General features: G+C 55.4%; 1 protein-coding gene across 3 annotated transcripts in view; it reads left to right on the top strand.

The window, feature by feature from the left end:
• PCSK6 (proprotein convertase subtilisin/kexin type 6) overlaps positions 1-12,337 on the top strand; it is a 130,799-nt gene that overhangs the window by 112,091 nt on the left and 6,371 nt on the right. For all 3 annotated transcript variants that reach the window (XM_033100069.1, XM_033100068.1, XM_033100070.1), the window contains 4 exons: positions 5,112-5,214; positions 6,113-6,309; positions 8,134-8,221; positions 11,358-11,461. In XM_033100069.1, the coding sequence (XP_032955960.1) occupies positions 5,112-5,214; positions 6,113-6,309; positions 8,134-8,221; positions 11,358-11,461 (492 nt within the window). The remainder of the gene's footprint in view (positions 1-5,111; positions 5,215-6,112; positions 6,310-8,133; positions 8,222-11,357; positions 11,462-12,337) is intronic.

The following is a 12,337-nucleotide window of genomic DNA, read 5'->3' as shown; positions in this document are numbered from 1 at the left end:
AGCCAGAATGTGGGAAGGACCAGGGTCTAATGGGGGCCCAGGATGGTCAGGCTGAATGAGCATAGCCAGACAAGGAGCTGGCAGTGGGGACGTAAACCAGCCACAAGGGCCGAGATAAAGACCCAGGAGAGGGTCTCACGACCTTAGGTCAGTAGGTCCTGACGCTACACAAAATGGCTTCAGAATCTCACTGGAAGTAACGATGCTTCCATGCAATTGCTTTTCCTCCAGCTGACCAGGGCCAGGCCTCTGGCTCTGGCCCCCAGCTTCCCACGCCAGGGCTGGTCACAGTTTCTGTCAGCATGTTCTGCAGAAAGGTATTCCTTTCCCCCTGAACCATCCCACAGTGATTTGTGGGAACCTGAGCATTTCTGGTTGGGCATGTTTTCCTTAGCGAAATATTACAGCTCCTTGATAAATGATGGGTAATATCTAAGACTATTGATGCTTTGAGTTATCTAATAGCTTCTGGGGCGGTGGGGGGAAGTAACAAAATGGAGAATTCCACCAATACATATCAAGCATAAATTATGGTCGATTCCATTTTAAGTTTCTTGTACCTTTCCTTTAAAATGGAGCATTGAATTATGTATGAACTAATCTGCTCTGTTTCCCCCTGTGATTTATAAACTGTGGCAAGATTCAGTAATTATTAATAAAGGACTGATGATTTTTTTTTTTCCTTAAAATCTACTACCTATCCTAACCTTACCCTGTCCTGAAATCTCACTATAAGACTGGTCCGCAGCCCTCACTCTGTCTTCCCTGAGTGTGGCCTGGATGGGGGCTGGGGGTGCTCTGCGGGATTCAGACACGGTTCCTGATGCTTGTAAGTTCCCTGCAGTCTCTGGGGGCAAGTGCCAGTAACGGCCAGAAGAGCCAGAGACACATGGGGGGAGAGCAAGAGGGTGCCCTGTCTTGGAGGGCCAAGGGAGACAGGGCTTCTAGGAGGGGGGGGAGGAAGGGGGGACGGAGGAGAGGGAGGGAAAGGTAGGAGAGGGGATGAGGGAGCAGCAGCATTGGGTCTGAGGCACAGTCCAGAGGCATATGGGAGAGGCATCTCCCGGTGCCCTTTGTGGTGGCATCTCGGTCACAGACCAGCCTGGGTGCTCACCCAGGGAGAGAGAGCAGCGGGAAGGTCAGGGGTAATTTTCAAATGCGGCAATAATTATTAACACCTTTTTGCAGAGCTTATCACAGCGGTGAGGGGGTTTGAGGCAGGAGCTTGCAGGGGCGCCTGGGTAGGTAGGAGGCTTCTGGAGAATGCAGAGAGCAGGTCCTGGCCCACTCTGCAGCGGGGGATGGGCCCAGTCCCAGGGGGCAGCAGCAGAGGGCACCGGGCAGGCAGAACTGGAGGGCCAGCTCTCCCTGGGAGACATAAAGGAGATGAGGTGAGTGAGGGGTGGAGCATGGAGCCCAGCCCCCCAAGGACAGTAGGGGACATGTGGGGGTGTCAGGTGCCCCATCACAGCCTGCAGGAGAGCTGCCTGGGAAGGGGGTGGCAGTGAGGCAGGCAGGCAGCATTTGGCAACTCAGCCAACACGGCCCCTGGGAATGAGGGCAGAGGAGGATGGAAGGCCAGGCACAGGGGGCTTTGTGTTCCTGGAGTGAGTGAGGGTGTGGAACCCATTTGGGGCCCAGCAGGGAGGAAGGGCAGCAGCCCCAGTGGGCCGGAGAGGAAGGGACCCTCAGTGGCCGCAGTAGTGAAGGAGCAAAGCTTTGAGGTGATGGACAGCCTGCTGGGACAGAGCCAGCGTCCAGTGGCCGGAGAGCACCTGGCGTGGCTATGAGTGACGCACCCAGGATGCCGGTTGAAGAGCCGGCCCTGGCTGGGCCGCACCCTAGACATGGCTTCCGCAGGTCCAGGGCATGATATGGGCTGGGAGCAGGGTGATGGCAGGAAACCGGGAGGTGCTCAGGCTGCAAGGGGAGGGTAGGACTGTCGTTGTCGTGAGAACAGGGGCTGCCTAGGCTTTGGGAAAGGAGGGTATGTGGGCGGCGGGTGGCTCTGGACAGTGGTCAGCCACGTGGCCCTGAGGGAGCCGAGCGCCTGTGCAGCCTCGGTCTGGAGACATTGTCCGGCACAGCTGTGGACTCACAGGACACATGGCATGTCCAGTGCAGGACTGTCGGTGGCAGACTCACAACAGACAAGGGCAGAAGTGTTAAGTAACTCGCCCAGGTCCCAAGCCATCGAGAAGGAGACCAGACCTGCGGCGAGAGGGCTCTCGGATCCTCGTCAGCTCCTCTGGTTGGCAGCCAGCCTCCGCTATGCTTCCGTCTCACCCCTGCCCCATTGTGTCACATGAGGGGCCAGGGCCCTTTTCTGGGATGGCGTGCATAGTAAAAAAGGCTATGGTACTTACAAAACCCCCCTGTTGCTTCAGAAATTGATCTGAGCTGTCATGACAATGCCATCGAGAACCCCCAGGTTGCTTTCTAACATTTGTACAGTTTTAATTCTGGATTTGCGTCACAAAGTAGATTTCAGGTAGAGTGTCCGGATCAGCCTGTGTCACTGTCCTGCAGGGGGTCAGCTGTTAGCCAGCAGGCTTAGCACGGGACCGCACCTCCCACTTATTTGGCCCCTTTGGAAGTGACCCAAGGAGGCCATGGGTTCCTCAGGAACTTCCACACTAATTGAAGACTTAAGGACTAATTGAAGACTCATTGAAAAGGGGACCTAAGCACAGATTGAAACACAAATGGCCCATGCTCACCCGGAGAATGAGTTACAGCCGTACAGAAAAAACCACAGGCCCTCTGAGGAGCGATGAGTGATTGCTCTCTGATGGCCAGCCAGGTGTCTTGTTCAGGACGCCTTGTGGAGGAGTCAAGTCTTGATACTGGGTGTTTGGAGGTAACTCCAGGAGAGAGCCGTGCTGGGGAAGGTGCCTACAGACATTTAGCAAAGCATCCCGGTGTGGGCAGTGTCACTGACCTCTCCCGTGGGGGGCCAGATGCCCCGTTGGTGTTCCGCTGCCCTTCAGTTGGGTGGACCCCAGCCTTGCATGGGGCTCCCCTCAGGGTTACTGACTAACCTCTCCACGGCACAGAGGCCCTGGGAGGGAGAAAGTGGGGTGAAGTCCACATGCGTGAGCCAGCAGCCAGAAGCACCATGGCAGGTCCTCCCCCAAGGGAGGCTATCCCTGTCCTGGGACATTCTAGAATATTCTGTCTGTGGATGGAGAGGATGCCCAAGTTCCACCCCCTCCTTTTGTCCATTTTCTCACCTTCAGCCATTCTGCAGGTATTTACTGAGCCCCTCCCTGTGCCAACTGCCTTTCCAGGTGCTGGGACAATATCTCTAGGTCATTCCTGCCCACGTGGCATTTCCTTCTCCTGTGCCAGGAGAGAGTGAGGAAGTGGCCTGTCTGTTCCCTGACCCCCCCATAGCTCCTTAAGATTGAGAGACTGCTCCCGAAGCGAGGCCGCCTCCGTCCTGGCTGGCCGGGGCCGGAGCCCAGTGGCCAAGCTCATAAGTCTCCAGCACAAACGGCACCCAGAAGGGAGATTTCTGGATGCCCCCATCAGTGGACTGGGCGGAGGTGGACGAGAAGCAATGCAAACAAGAACTGGCTCCAAAATAGTGAACAGTCTGGAGCTGGGGAGCGGGTGGTGGGTGGTTTGGCTCAATGGCCGCTTCGGAGGTGGCGGTCTGCGCGTACTTGACACGACCGACCATCAGCACCCACTCCAGCGTCCTTCCCACCCCAGACCAGGAGGTGTAGTATAGTGGGGATGAACACCACTTGGAAAGGGGAGAGGGGTTCACAGTGGGACCCACAATAAAAACTCTGGAAATAGCAACAATATCCAACATTTGGGGAGGGAAGCAAAATAAACCGGGCCTAACACTGGGAAGGTCTGGAGGCCCTTGAAGGATGAATGAAGAGCGCTTTGTGCTTCTCAGCAAAGACCCATTGTGGGTTAGAGAATGGGGACTTTTGTCTTGCCCTCGCGTCCCCGTGAAATGCTGGTGGCCAGCAAATCACCTCCTCTTTGCTTCTGAACTCACGCCCACCCCCTCCAATAACTAAAACCCTACAGAAGGTTTGTTTTTTTCCTTCTAAGACTCGGAAGCCTTCCTAATGGCCCACTGGGCCCCTCCCTGCACGGGCAGGCTTTCCTGAGCCATTTCCTAGAGGAGGAGGGTCGGGGAGGGGGTGATGGTGGGGCCGTCCCACTGCACGCCAGGTTTGGCATGCTGTGGTCACGTGAGTCAGGCCACGGTGAGAAGACAGGTGTGGACCTGCCCACCCCAGCGTAACGCTGATCCACGTTTCAAATCGGGCTCTTCCCTCTGGCACACCCGGAGAGAAGGACCCAGAAGGCTGAGGCTGGCTGGAGTCCACTGAGCTCCCTGCATTTGTCCTCCTCACTTGTGCAAAGAGACACAGGCCCCCAGAGTTAAATTGGGGAGGCGATATGGGACTTACACAAAGACAGTTGTGGCCCGTTGCCGAGGATGAGAGGGAGGGAAGCCAAAAAGGAGGTCTGCTGAAAGGGGTGCAGCCCACGTGGGAGGCCAGCCCCACCTGCCCCAGACCTGCCCAGACAGCCATGCCCCATGGTCCTGAACCATGAAAATCCATCCTGTTCTCACCTCGTCTTTCCTGCTTCGTTCCCGTGGGATCGTCACTGTCTGTCAGCAGCTTTTCGAACACCCTGCACACCCCGTATCATATTGCTCCGTCCTTCATGATGGAAATCCAAACTGCTGGCTGGTGCCAGCACCATGACTTTGGTGCAGGGGACACACCGAAAAGGTTGTGCCCTGCCTCTCACGTTTCCGTCCCAGACTCTCTTCTGATGTCAGAGAGCTGGGGCCCCGCCCCCGCTGGCTCTCCTGTTCTCAGCCTGTCTGTCAAGAGTCCTGAGACCCTCTGACAGGGGTGCCGAGAGCCAGGTTCCATGGTCCCTGTGGCCAGCTTTACCATGGGGTGGATGCCCAAGGCTGTGGTCCGGCCGTCCAGCCCGTAAGCCTGCCACACATAGGGAAGTGTCTCCTGACCCTTCCGGGCTCCGAGCCCCTGATACCGGGTCCCAGGGGGCTGGATTGGACTGAGAAAGCGTCTCTATGGGTGAAAGGAAATGCTTGTTTCTTTAAGGTGTGTGCCATCCGGAGTGTGGAGACAAAGGCTGTGATGGCCCCAGCGCAGACCAGTGCTTGAACTGTGTCCACTTCAGCCTGGGGAGCGCCAAGACCAGCAGGTAACGGGCTGGGGTTCCCCTCTGCATGTCTGGGAGCCCTTAGCACACCGCCAAGGGGACCTGTTTCGAGCTGTGTTCTCAACCACTCACACCTGTGTGCCCGACTTAGGAATGAATGTAATGCCCCCGAAAGGAAATCACAGTGAGTTTCACTGCTTTCGCATTTGGGAAGTTTTAGTAATTCTGTGTTCTCATCACACAAGTAATTCGTGTCTGTGACAGAGAAGTCAGAGGTGGGGCATTGTCGTGTCCGTGCTTGTGAACTTTTTTCACTCCACTTTGTGAAACTAAAACGGGTCACATTGAGCGTGCTAGGGCTGACCACTTGGGAACTGTAGACAAATGTCATTTGAGGGGCCAGCACTGTCCTAAACGTCAGCGCTCTGGGCTCTGCACTGGGAGCTCCCATCCCTGAGTGCCCAGGCAGGGGTGTGGCTGGGCGGGGGAGCAGGGGTGCAGCCGTGACTCTTGCAGTCGCCCTGAACCTGTGCAGACGCAGTCATTCTGCAGACTGCTCACTGCCCAGGAGACCAGCTCCCTGACGGCACCGTGGGTGGGTTTTTGCTGGAGCTGAAAGTTCCAAAAGTCAAATCCCATCACGTGGTGCCTCCCTGGGGGGTGACTCGGAAAGGAGAGGGTTCCCAGTGTCCTGTCCAAATTCTTGGCCCTCCCTTGTGTACTTAGGACCCTTTCAACTTCCCTCACCAAGACAGTGGGCATCAGTGGGTTGGTTAACCTTCACCCCTGCAGGCTTTGTTTTGGGAGGTGGAGTCGGATGGTGAGGGGACAGCTAAGGTCCCCTGCAGCCCGCTGGCCTGACTGTGGCGGGTGGTGCTGCTGGCCATGAGGGTGGGGCTCAGCTCAGCTGGAAAGGGCCTCTTTGCTCCTGCTTCCCCAGGAAGTGCGTGAGTGTGTGCCCCTTGGGCTACTTTGGGGACACAGCAGCAAGACGATGCCGCCGGTGCCACAAGGGGTGTGAGACCTGCTCTGGTAGGAGTCCCACTCAGTGCCTGTCCTGCCGCCGCGGGTTCTATCACCAGCAGGAGACGAACACCTGTGTGACCCTTTGTCCTGCCGGATTTTATGCTGATGAAAGTAAGTGCATGTCATGGGGCATAGAAGTGATGAGTGAGGCCCTCCCCCGGGCCTGGGGTCCCTTCTCCTGCTGGGGTTTTCCCTTCCTCTGCTTCCCGTGAGAAAGGACACTTCACTGGAAGGGAGGGAGAGAATGATGGTGAAATCAAAGCCTTCAGATCCTTTAGTTAAAATAGCGGATCACACACCACAACCCAGCAGGCGAGTTCAAAGTGATCAGAGTGATCAGAGTGATGTTGAAATGAGCCCGGGGTCCAAGGAGTCTCACGTCTGCGAATCTGTCCATCACTGAAGATGGGCACTGAGGTGGCTTGGGCCGGCCACTCTCAGGCTCAGTCAGATTTCAGCTATCAGAAGAGGAGGCCCTGCTGTCTGTCCGGCGGTTTCTCCTCCGGCATAGACTGCTGTGGGCCCCGCTGTAGCCCTGGACGAGTGCATGAGGCAGGGTGGGGCAGCCGCGGAAGCCGGCACCAGCCTCTGGACATACTGGGTGAAAGGCCGTCCTGGGAAGAGCTGCTGAGCTGAACTTGGGATTGAAGTGTGGGCAGGTTTGTAGGCTCCATACATGCAGAGGAAGCTGCTGGCCAGAGGAGACGGGTTAGTCTTCTTGGCGCACTTGACCCATGGTGACCACACCCCTAAGAGGTGGGCGGTGCTTTGTTCATCTTACAGATGGGGAAACAAAGCCAAGAGAGGGCAGAGGGCCCAGGATTGGTGGGTCTTGAGCTCAGAAGCCAGGTGTCCTGTCGTTCTCCCAGTTGCAGGAAGGTGGGCAGATAGGCAAGGGCTTTGGGGTCCAGGACCCCACGCCAGTGTCTCACCAACTCAGCTCCCCCCAGAAGAGACAAAAGAGGGGATTTGGGTTACACTGATGGAGGATAGTTCTCAAGCAGGTTCAAAGAAGGCACCGTATGGACATTGACCATCATGTAGGTGCGGGCCCTTGACTGTGCAGAAAGGACCAGTGATGGGTGTGTCACAGCACTGCCGTGGAGAGGGAGCCAGGACGTCCTGACGACACAGAAAGCCGTCGAATAACCAGACCCTAGAAGGAAACAAATTGTCACTCAAGATGCATTTCACAGCCTTTGCCACACCTGCCCTCAGCTGCCAACCAGACCTGTTCTCGGGGCGCCTTCCCCCCCACCCTGTTCCCACGGCAAGAAGCAGCCACCCTCATTGACCCCACGTGTGCTCCTGAGCACCCGGAACGTGTGGAATGCATGAGGTGCAGCAAACAGCCCCTGGCTTCCAGGCCCAGAATGCAAGGTGCTGTGCTGGCGATGACGCGCCAGAAGGAATGACCTAGATAATGATTTAGGCACATGCTGGTGGCAGCTGTGATGCCCCAGAATTTCCCCAGGAGGTAGGGTGGGCGTCATAGATTCATGTCTCTGTCCACGACCTCCACGTGTTCAGTAGAGACCCCTGTGAGGGCAGTAGGGGGAGCTCGGAGGCGTCCTTGGGCGGGTCCCCGTCACATTCATAAAGGCTGCCTGAGTCATCTCTGTTTGGTCAGCCAGGAGCCAACTGGCTTCAGTCCCTGTTGTTAGGAGCAGAACCGGAGCAGGTCTCCTCTGGACGGGCCCAGCAGGGTTGTTTGAGGACTCAGTTTACTCCAGAAAAGAAAGGGCGTCTGATCCTGGGCCTGCAGTCTTGACATGGCCTCTGGCCTTTTCGTGTCTATGGCGTCTATTCTGGAGACCGCCACTTGGTGACGAGCTGCTTTGTCAGCCCTGCTTTGAAACACTGGAGTCTCATTTGCCCAGATTCAATTCACATCGTTTCTCCCCCTTCTCTTTTCCTCGTCGTCTTTTTCTCCAGGTCAGAAAAATTGCCTTAAATGCCACCCAAGCTGTAAAAAGTGCATTGGTGAACCCGAGAAGTGCACTGTCTGTAAAGAAGGATTCAGGTAAAGCCCTTCCCTTGAACCTGGAGAATCGCAATATATTCCTGCTCTGTTTCTTTTCTGTGATCGATGTACCAAGTTTGGGCAACTTGGTCCTGAAAGCTAAATTTTTCAGAAGTCCACAGGCTTCCAGGGTAAAGATGAAGAGTCTGTCAAAATCAGATTTTCGCTGAGAGATCAGTGTTTAAGATAAAAAGTTAGAGGATGGGTAAACACCTCTACATTTTTATTTAACATTTGGAGAATTGGTAAAAGGGAGCACTGATACTATCTTGTAAAGTGGGGCTGGCTGCCGGAAGCAGGGCGCCCCCTTTTTTAAGGCACCAGTAGCCCCACCACCTCCTCTGCTTTCCGTCCCCGTCTGGGCAAGGTGGGAATCTGAATAAGGCCTCCCTCCCTCCTCTGCACGCTCTGCCCTCTCTCTCTCTTTTCCCAGCTCTGGTGGCTCCTGGGTGGGGGAGCCTGCTCACTAAGGGTGCCCTTTAGATCTTTAAAGTCCCGGTTTTCCCTTTTCCACCACCCTCAGCATGTCTCCTTTGAAAAGCATTTTACTGGGTCAGTGACTTTCATTGGAATATTTTGAAGTGTTTGTTTAGCCCATTTAATGCAACCCAACCGCACTTAATGCGACCAAATCGTCATGACCTGTTCTTCCAAGTAACTGTCTGGAAGCTTGGGCAGCATTTTGTTCAAAATGGTGCCGTGTCTAGAGGCAGGACCCGCGTTTTAAGGGACAACAAGGAAGGTCAACTTACTGGCCCTGCTGCGCTGGGAAGGTTACTGGAAATCATACATCTTCATTTCCTCATTTGTAAAATGGGGAGGGTTGTGGGACTGATATTACACTCCCTCGTGAAGCCACGTAAAGTGCGTAGAATCGTGCCTGACCCGGGCCCACGTTCTCCACAAATGACTGACTGGATTTAAGAAGGCAGAGATGGCAGCATGTGTGGGGCACAGGGCAAGGAACCCCGGAGGGAGGGGTTCTCGACGTGTGTTCGCATATGTAATAGCTTGGATCTAAGAACTGGGGAGAGGGCATGGCGAGGACGACCAGAAGACCTGGCGGGGTCAAAGGAGGAAACGGGTCCAGGAAGGGGCTGCAAGAGCTATGCTTCTCACCCAGCCCGAGCACTGCCGTCGCCCGGGCTCTGGGTGAAATGCAGATGCTGAATGGAGCCAGTGACTGCATTTCTGCAGGACCCCAGGTGATGAGGACGCTGGGGACCCTGGCAGGAGCTGCCTGTGCAGGGTGAGGTGCTGGGGGCCTGCACACCCTCCGCCCCCTTCCACCCCAACGCTGCGGGGACTGAAATGTACCCTCAGAGTTGAATTTCTTCCGAGTGAGGAGTGAAGGAAGAAAACGATGAGCACTCTTTCCAGGTGCCCCCACAATACGGCCCCCATTTAGCCTTCACAGCTACCTCTGATGCAGGCATGATTGCTGCTCACACTTTTCTCTCTGGCTCGTGGGGATCCCCTTAGCCTGCCCTCTCTCCAAGTTCAGGGAGAAGAAGAGCAGGAGAGAAGAGGGTGTACGCCCCCCGGCACCAGAAGTCCGGGGAAAGGAAGAGGAAGCTGGCCCCCCAGTTGTCATTTAAATCTGTAGGCTGGGGGAGGCAGGGTTGGGGTGGAAGAGTGAAGTGGAGGAAGGAGTTCCCAAAAGAGAAAGGAGACATTGAGCTGCCGCAGCTGGGGTTCTGGGGGAGGCGGCTGTGATGGCACCTCTCCTCCACGCTGGAAACTGAGGTGTGAGCCGGGAAGCCTCGGTGGTTCCAATCTGGAACCCATTTCCCAGCGGAGAAGTACTGGGGCCCCAGGGAGCTGGCGTGTGTGTCCTGTGGATCCTGTGCGAGAGAGGAAGTCAGCCCCTCAGCCAGCAATGGCTTCACGGGGTGAAAATGCAGCAGCCACAGCGCGGAAAGAGGGGCTCCAGCCATGACTAGCGCTCAGAGGCCCGGACACCAGAAACGTGGGCGGCCATAATCCACAGAAAGCTTCCTTTTATGGCCCGGTCTCCTCTTAGGCTGTGGCTTCAGATCATCCCTGTCATATTAAAGCGGTGCGAGCAGGGACACTGTCTCCCGCCATCCATCTCTTTAAGGGGACACATGCAGGAAGGATTTGCATCTAAAGACCCGATTTAACAGCCAGTCCCCTGGTGCCACGCTGAGGAAGAGCCCTGGGTGGGCGTCCGCCCTCCAGGGAGAGGCTTTTACCCCGCCACCATCTCCCTCTGCGTGCAGGAGCCTGGATCCCACACACACACCCCAGAGCACTTGTCCCCTCTCTAGTGGCAGACACATTTACACAGGTTCATGCAGCAGTGAGATCTCGGGAACTGGAGAAAGGATAGTAGCTGACATGCATTCACACCGCTGGGTGCCAGACACCGGTCCTGTGCTGTACGAGGTTTTGCTCATTTGCTCCTCAAAGTAACTGTACGATGCAGGAGCCACGATTGTCCAATGAACAGGAGAGGAGATGGAGTGCAGAGAGGTCAGTCGGTTTGTCCCGGGGTCACGGTTACACAGCTAGGACGTGGCAGAGGCTCGTCCCGAAGTGGGCAGTCCAGCTCCAGTCTCCTGAATCTGTCCACCCAAGAGGTGAGACAGGCGGGCAGGAGCCGCATCCAGCAGGGCTCAAGCGTGCATTTGATTTCCATTGTGAAGGACCGAAAGTTTCAAGCAAGGAAGAGGCAGGAACAGATCCAGGTTCAGTCCAGGGTCAGTCTTGCTAGCACTTGCGGAAGGCGCAGAGGCAGGGAGACTGAGCCATTGGGCCACCAGGCGTAACCCACACGTGCTCAAGTTCTCCTCTTAGGGTCTGGGTTCAAGTTTGATTAATGTCAGGGAAGAGACACCATCACAGACCAGGGGAGGACGTGAGGACTTGGCCTTCTGCCCCAGGACCCATGCCACCGGGCTTTGGGGACAGAACCTGGGCCCATTACTCTACTTCAGGTGGCCAGGCTGTCGCTTCCAGCCCGGACTCTAACTGGCTTCAGGACAGCTTTTCCTACTTTCATTAGCTGGAACTTTAAGTGACACAGACTTTCATTTCCTCTCCTGAAAGGCGTTGGAGGGCAAATTGTCATTCCCTTAGAATTTGGAAATTTTTTTTTTCTCCTTTGCAACAGCCTTGCACGGGGCAGCTGCGTTCCAGACTGTGAACCGGGCACCTACTTTGATTCTGAGCTGATCAGATGTGGGGAATGCCACCACACCTGCCGGACCTGCGTGGGTGAGTGACTTCATCGCCCACACGGGAAGGCCGTTGATTTCACTGTGCCACAGTCCTGGGACCTGGCTCACCCAGCTGGGTGGACTAACTCCCTTGAAACCGAGAAAGCCCCGGGGAGGGGCCACAGCTGACCGGGTATGAAGTTTCAGTTTGGAGAGATGATCTAGCTCCGGGGGGTGAACAGACGGTGGTGCCGGCTGCACAGCCAGGGGACTGCACTTCAGGCCACTGCTGTACCCCGGAAAGTGGTTCATCTGGTAAATTTTATCTTACGGACGTTTTATCACAACGTTTAAAATTAAACAAGAAAAGAAAGAAAGGAAAACCACCAGGGCCCACTTGGAATGAACAACCTGGGTCTCCGGCAGCGACACAGCTGTCTTGCCTGGAGGCTCAGCCCTTGCTGTGAACAGGCTCTGCTGGAGGTGCTACAAAGACTCAGAGACGGGGCTGGAGTCTGGGGGTGAAAAAAAAGAGGCTGTGTAAAGCAGCACCTTCGTTCTCTGTACATTATCTTCACTTATTTTGAACATTTTATTCAAAGAGGAAGAGACTCCAGTAAACAGCTTTATGTATATTATAAGTCTCCACAAAAATCATAGCACAGATGTCTTCCAGGCACCGTTTTTATGCAGAATAGCCGAGAATGCATTCGTTTTATCGCGTTTCATGCTGCAGTCATTTGCACCAGGATGTGGAAACACATTAGGAGTCTGTGGGCTCAGATGCGTCTCAGGTTAAGTCTTCTCTCTCTCGACTCTCCTTCCTGACCCAGCACTTTGGTCCTCGTTCTGAGAAACCCACGTTGGGTGTCTCTGAGTTTTTCGCTGCAGTAACCATTTACGCATGAGGTTTCTGCTAAATCAGTTGCTGTGA

The sequence above is a fragment of the Rhinolophus ferrumequinum genome, chromosome 28 (genome assembly GCF_004115265.2).
Source record: "Rhinolophus ferrumequinum isolate MPI-CBG mRhiFer1 chromosome 28, mRhiFer1_v1.p, whole genome shotgun sequence".
Classification (NCBI taxonomy): domain Eukaryota; kingdom Metazoa; phylum Chordata; class Mammalia; order Chiroptera; family Rhinolophidae; genus Rhinolophus; species Rhinolophus ferrumequinum.
The sequence above is the reverse complement of the archived record's forward strand: the minus strand, read 5'-3'. Positions and strand labels throughout refer to the sequence as shown.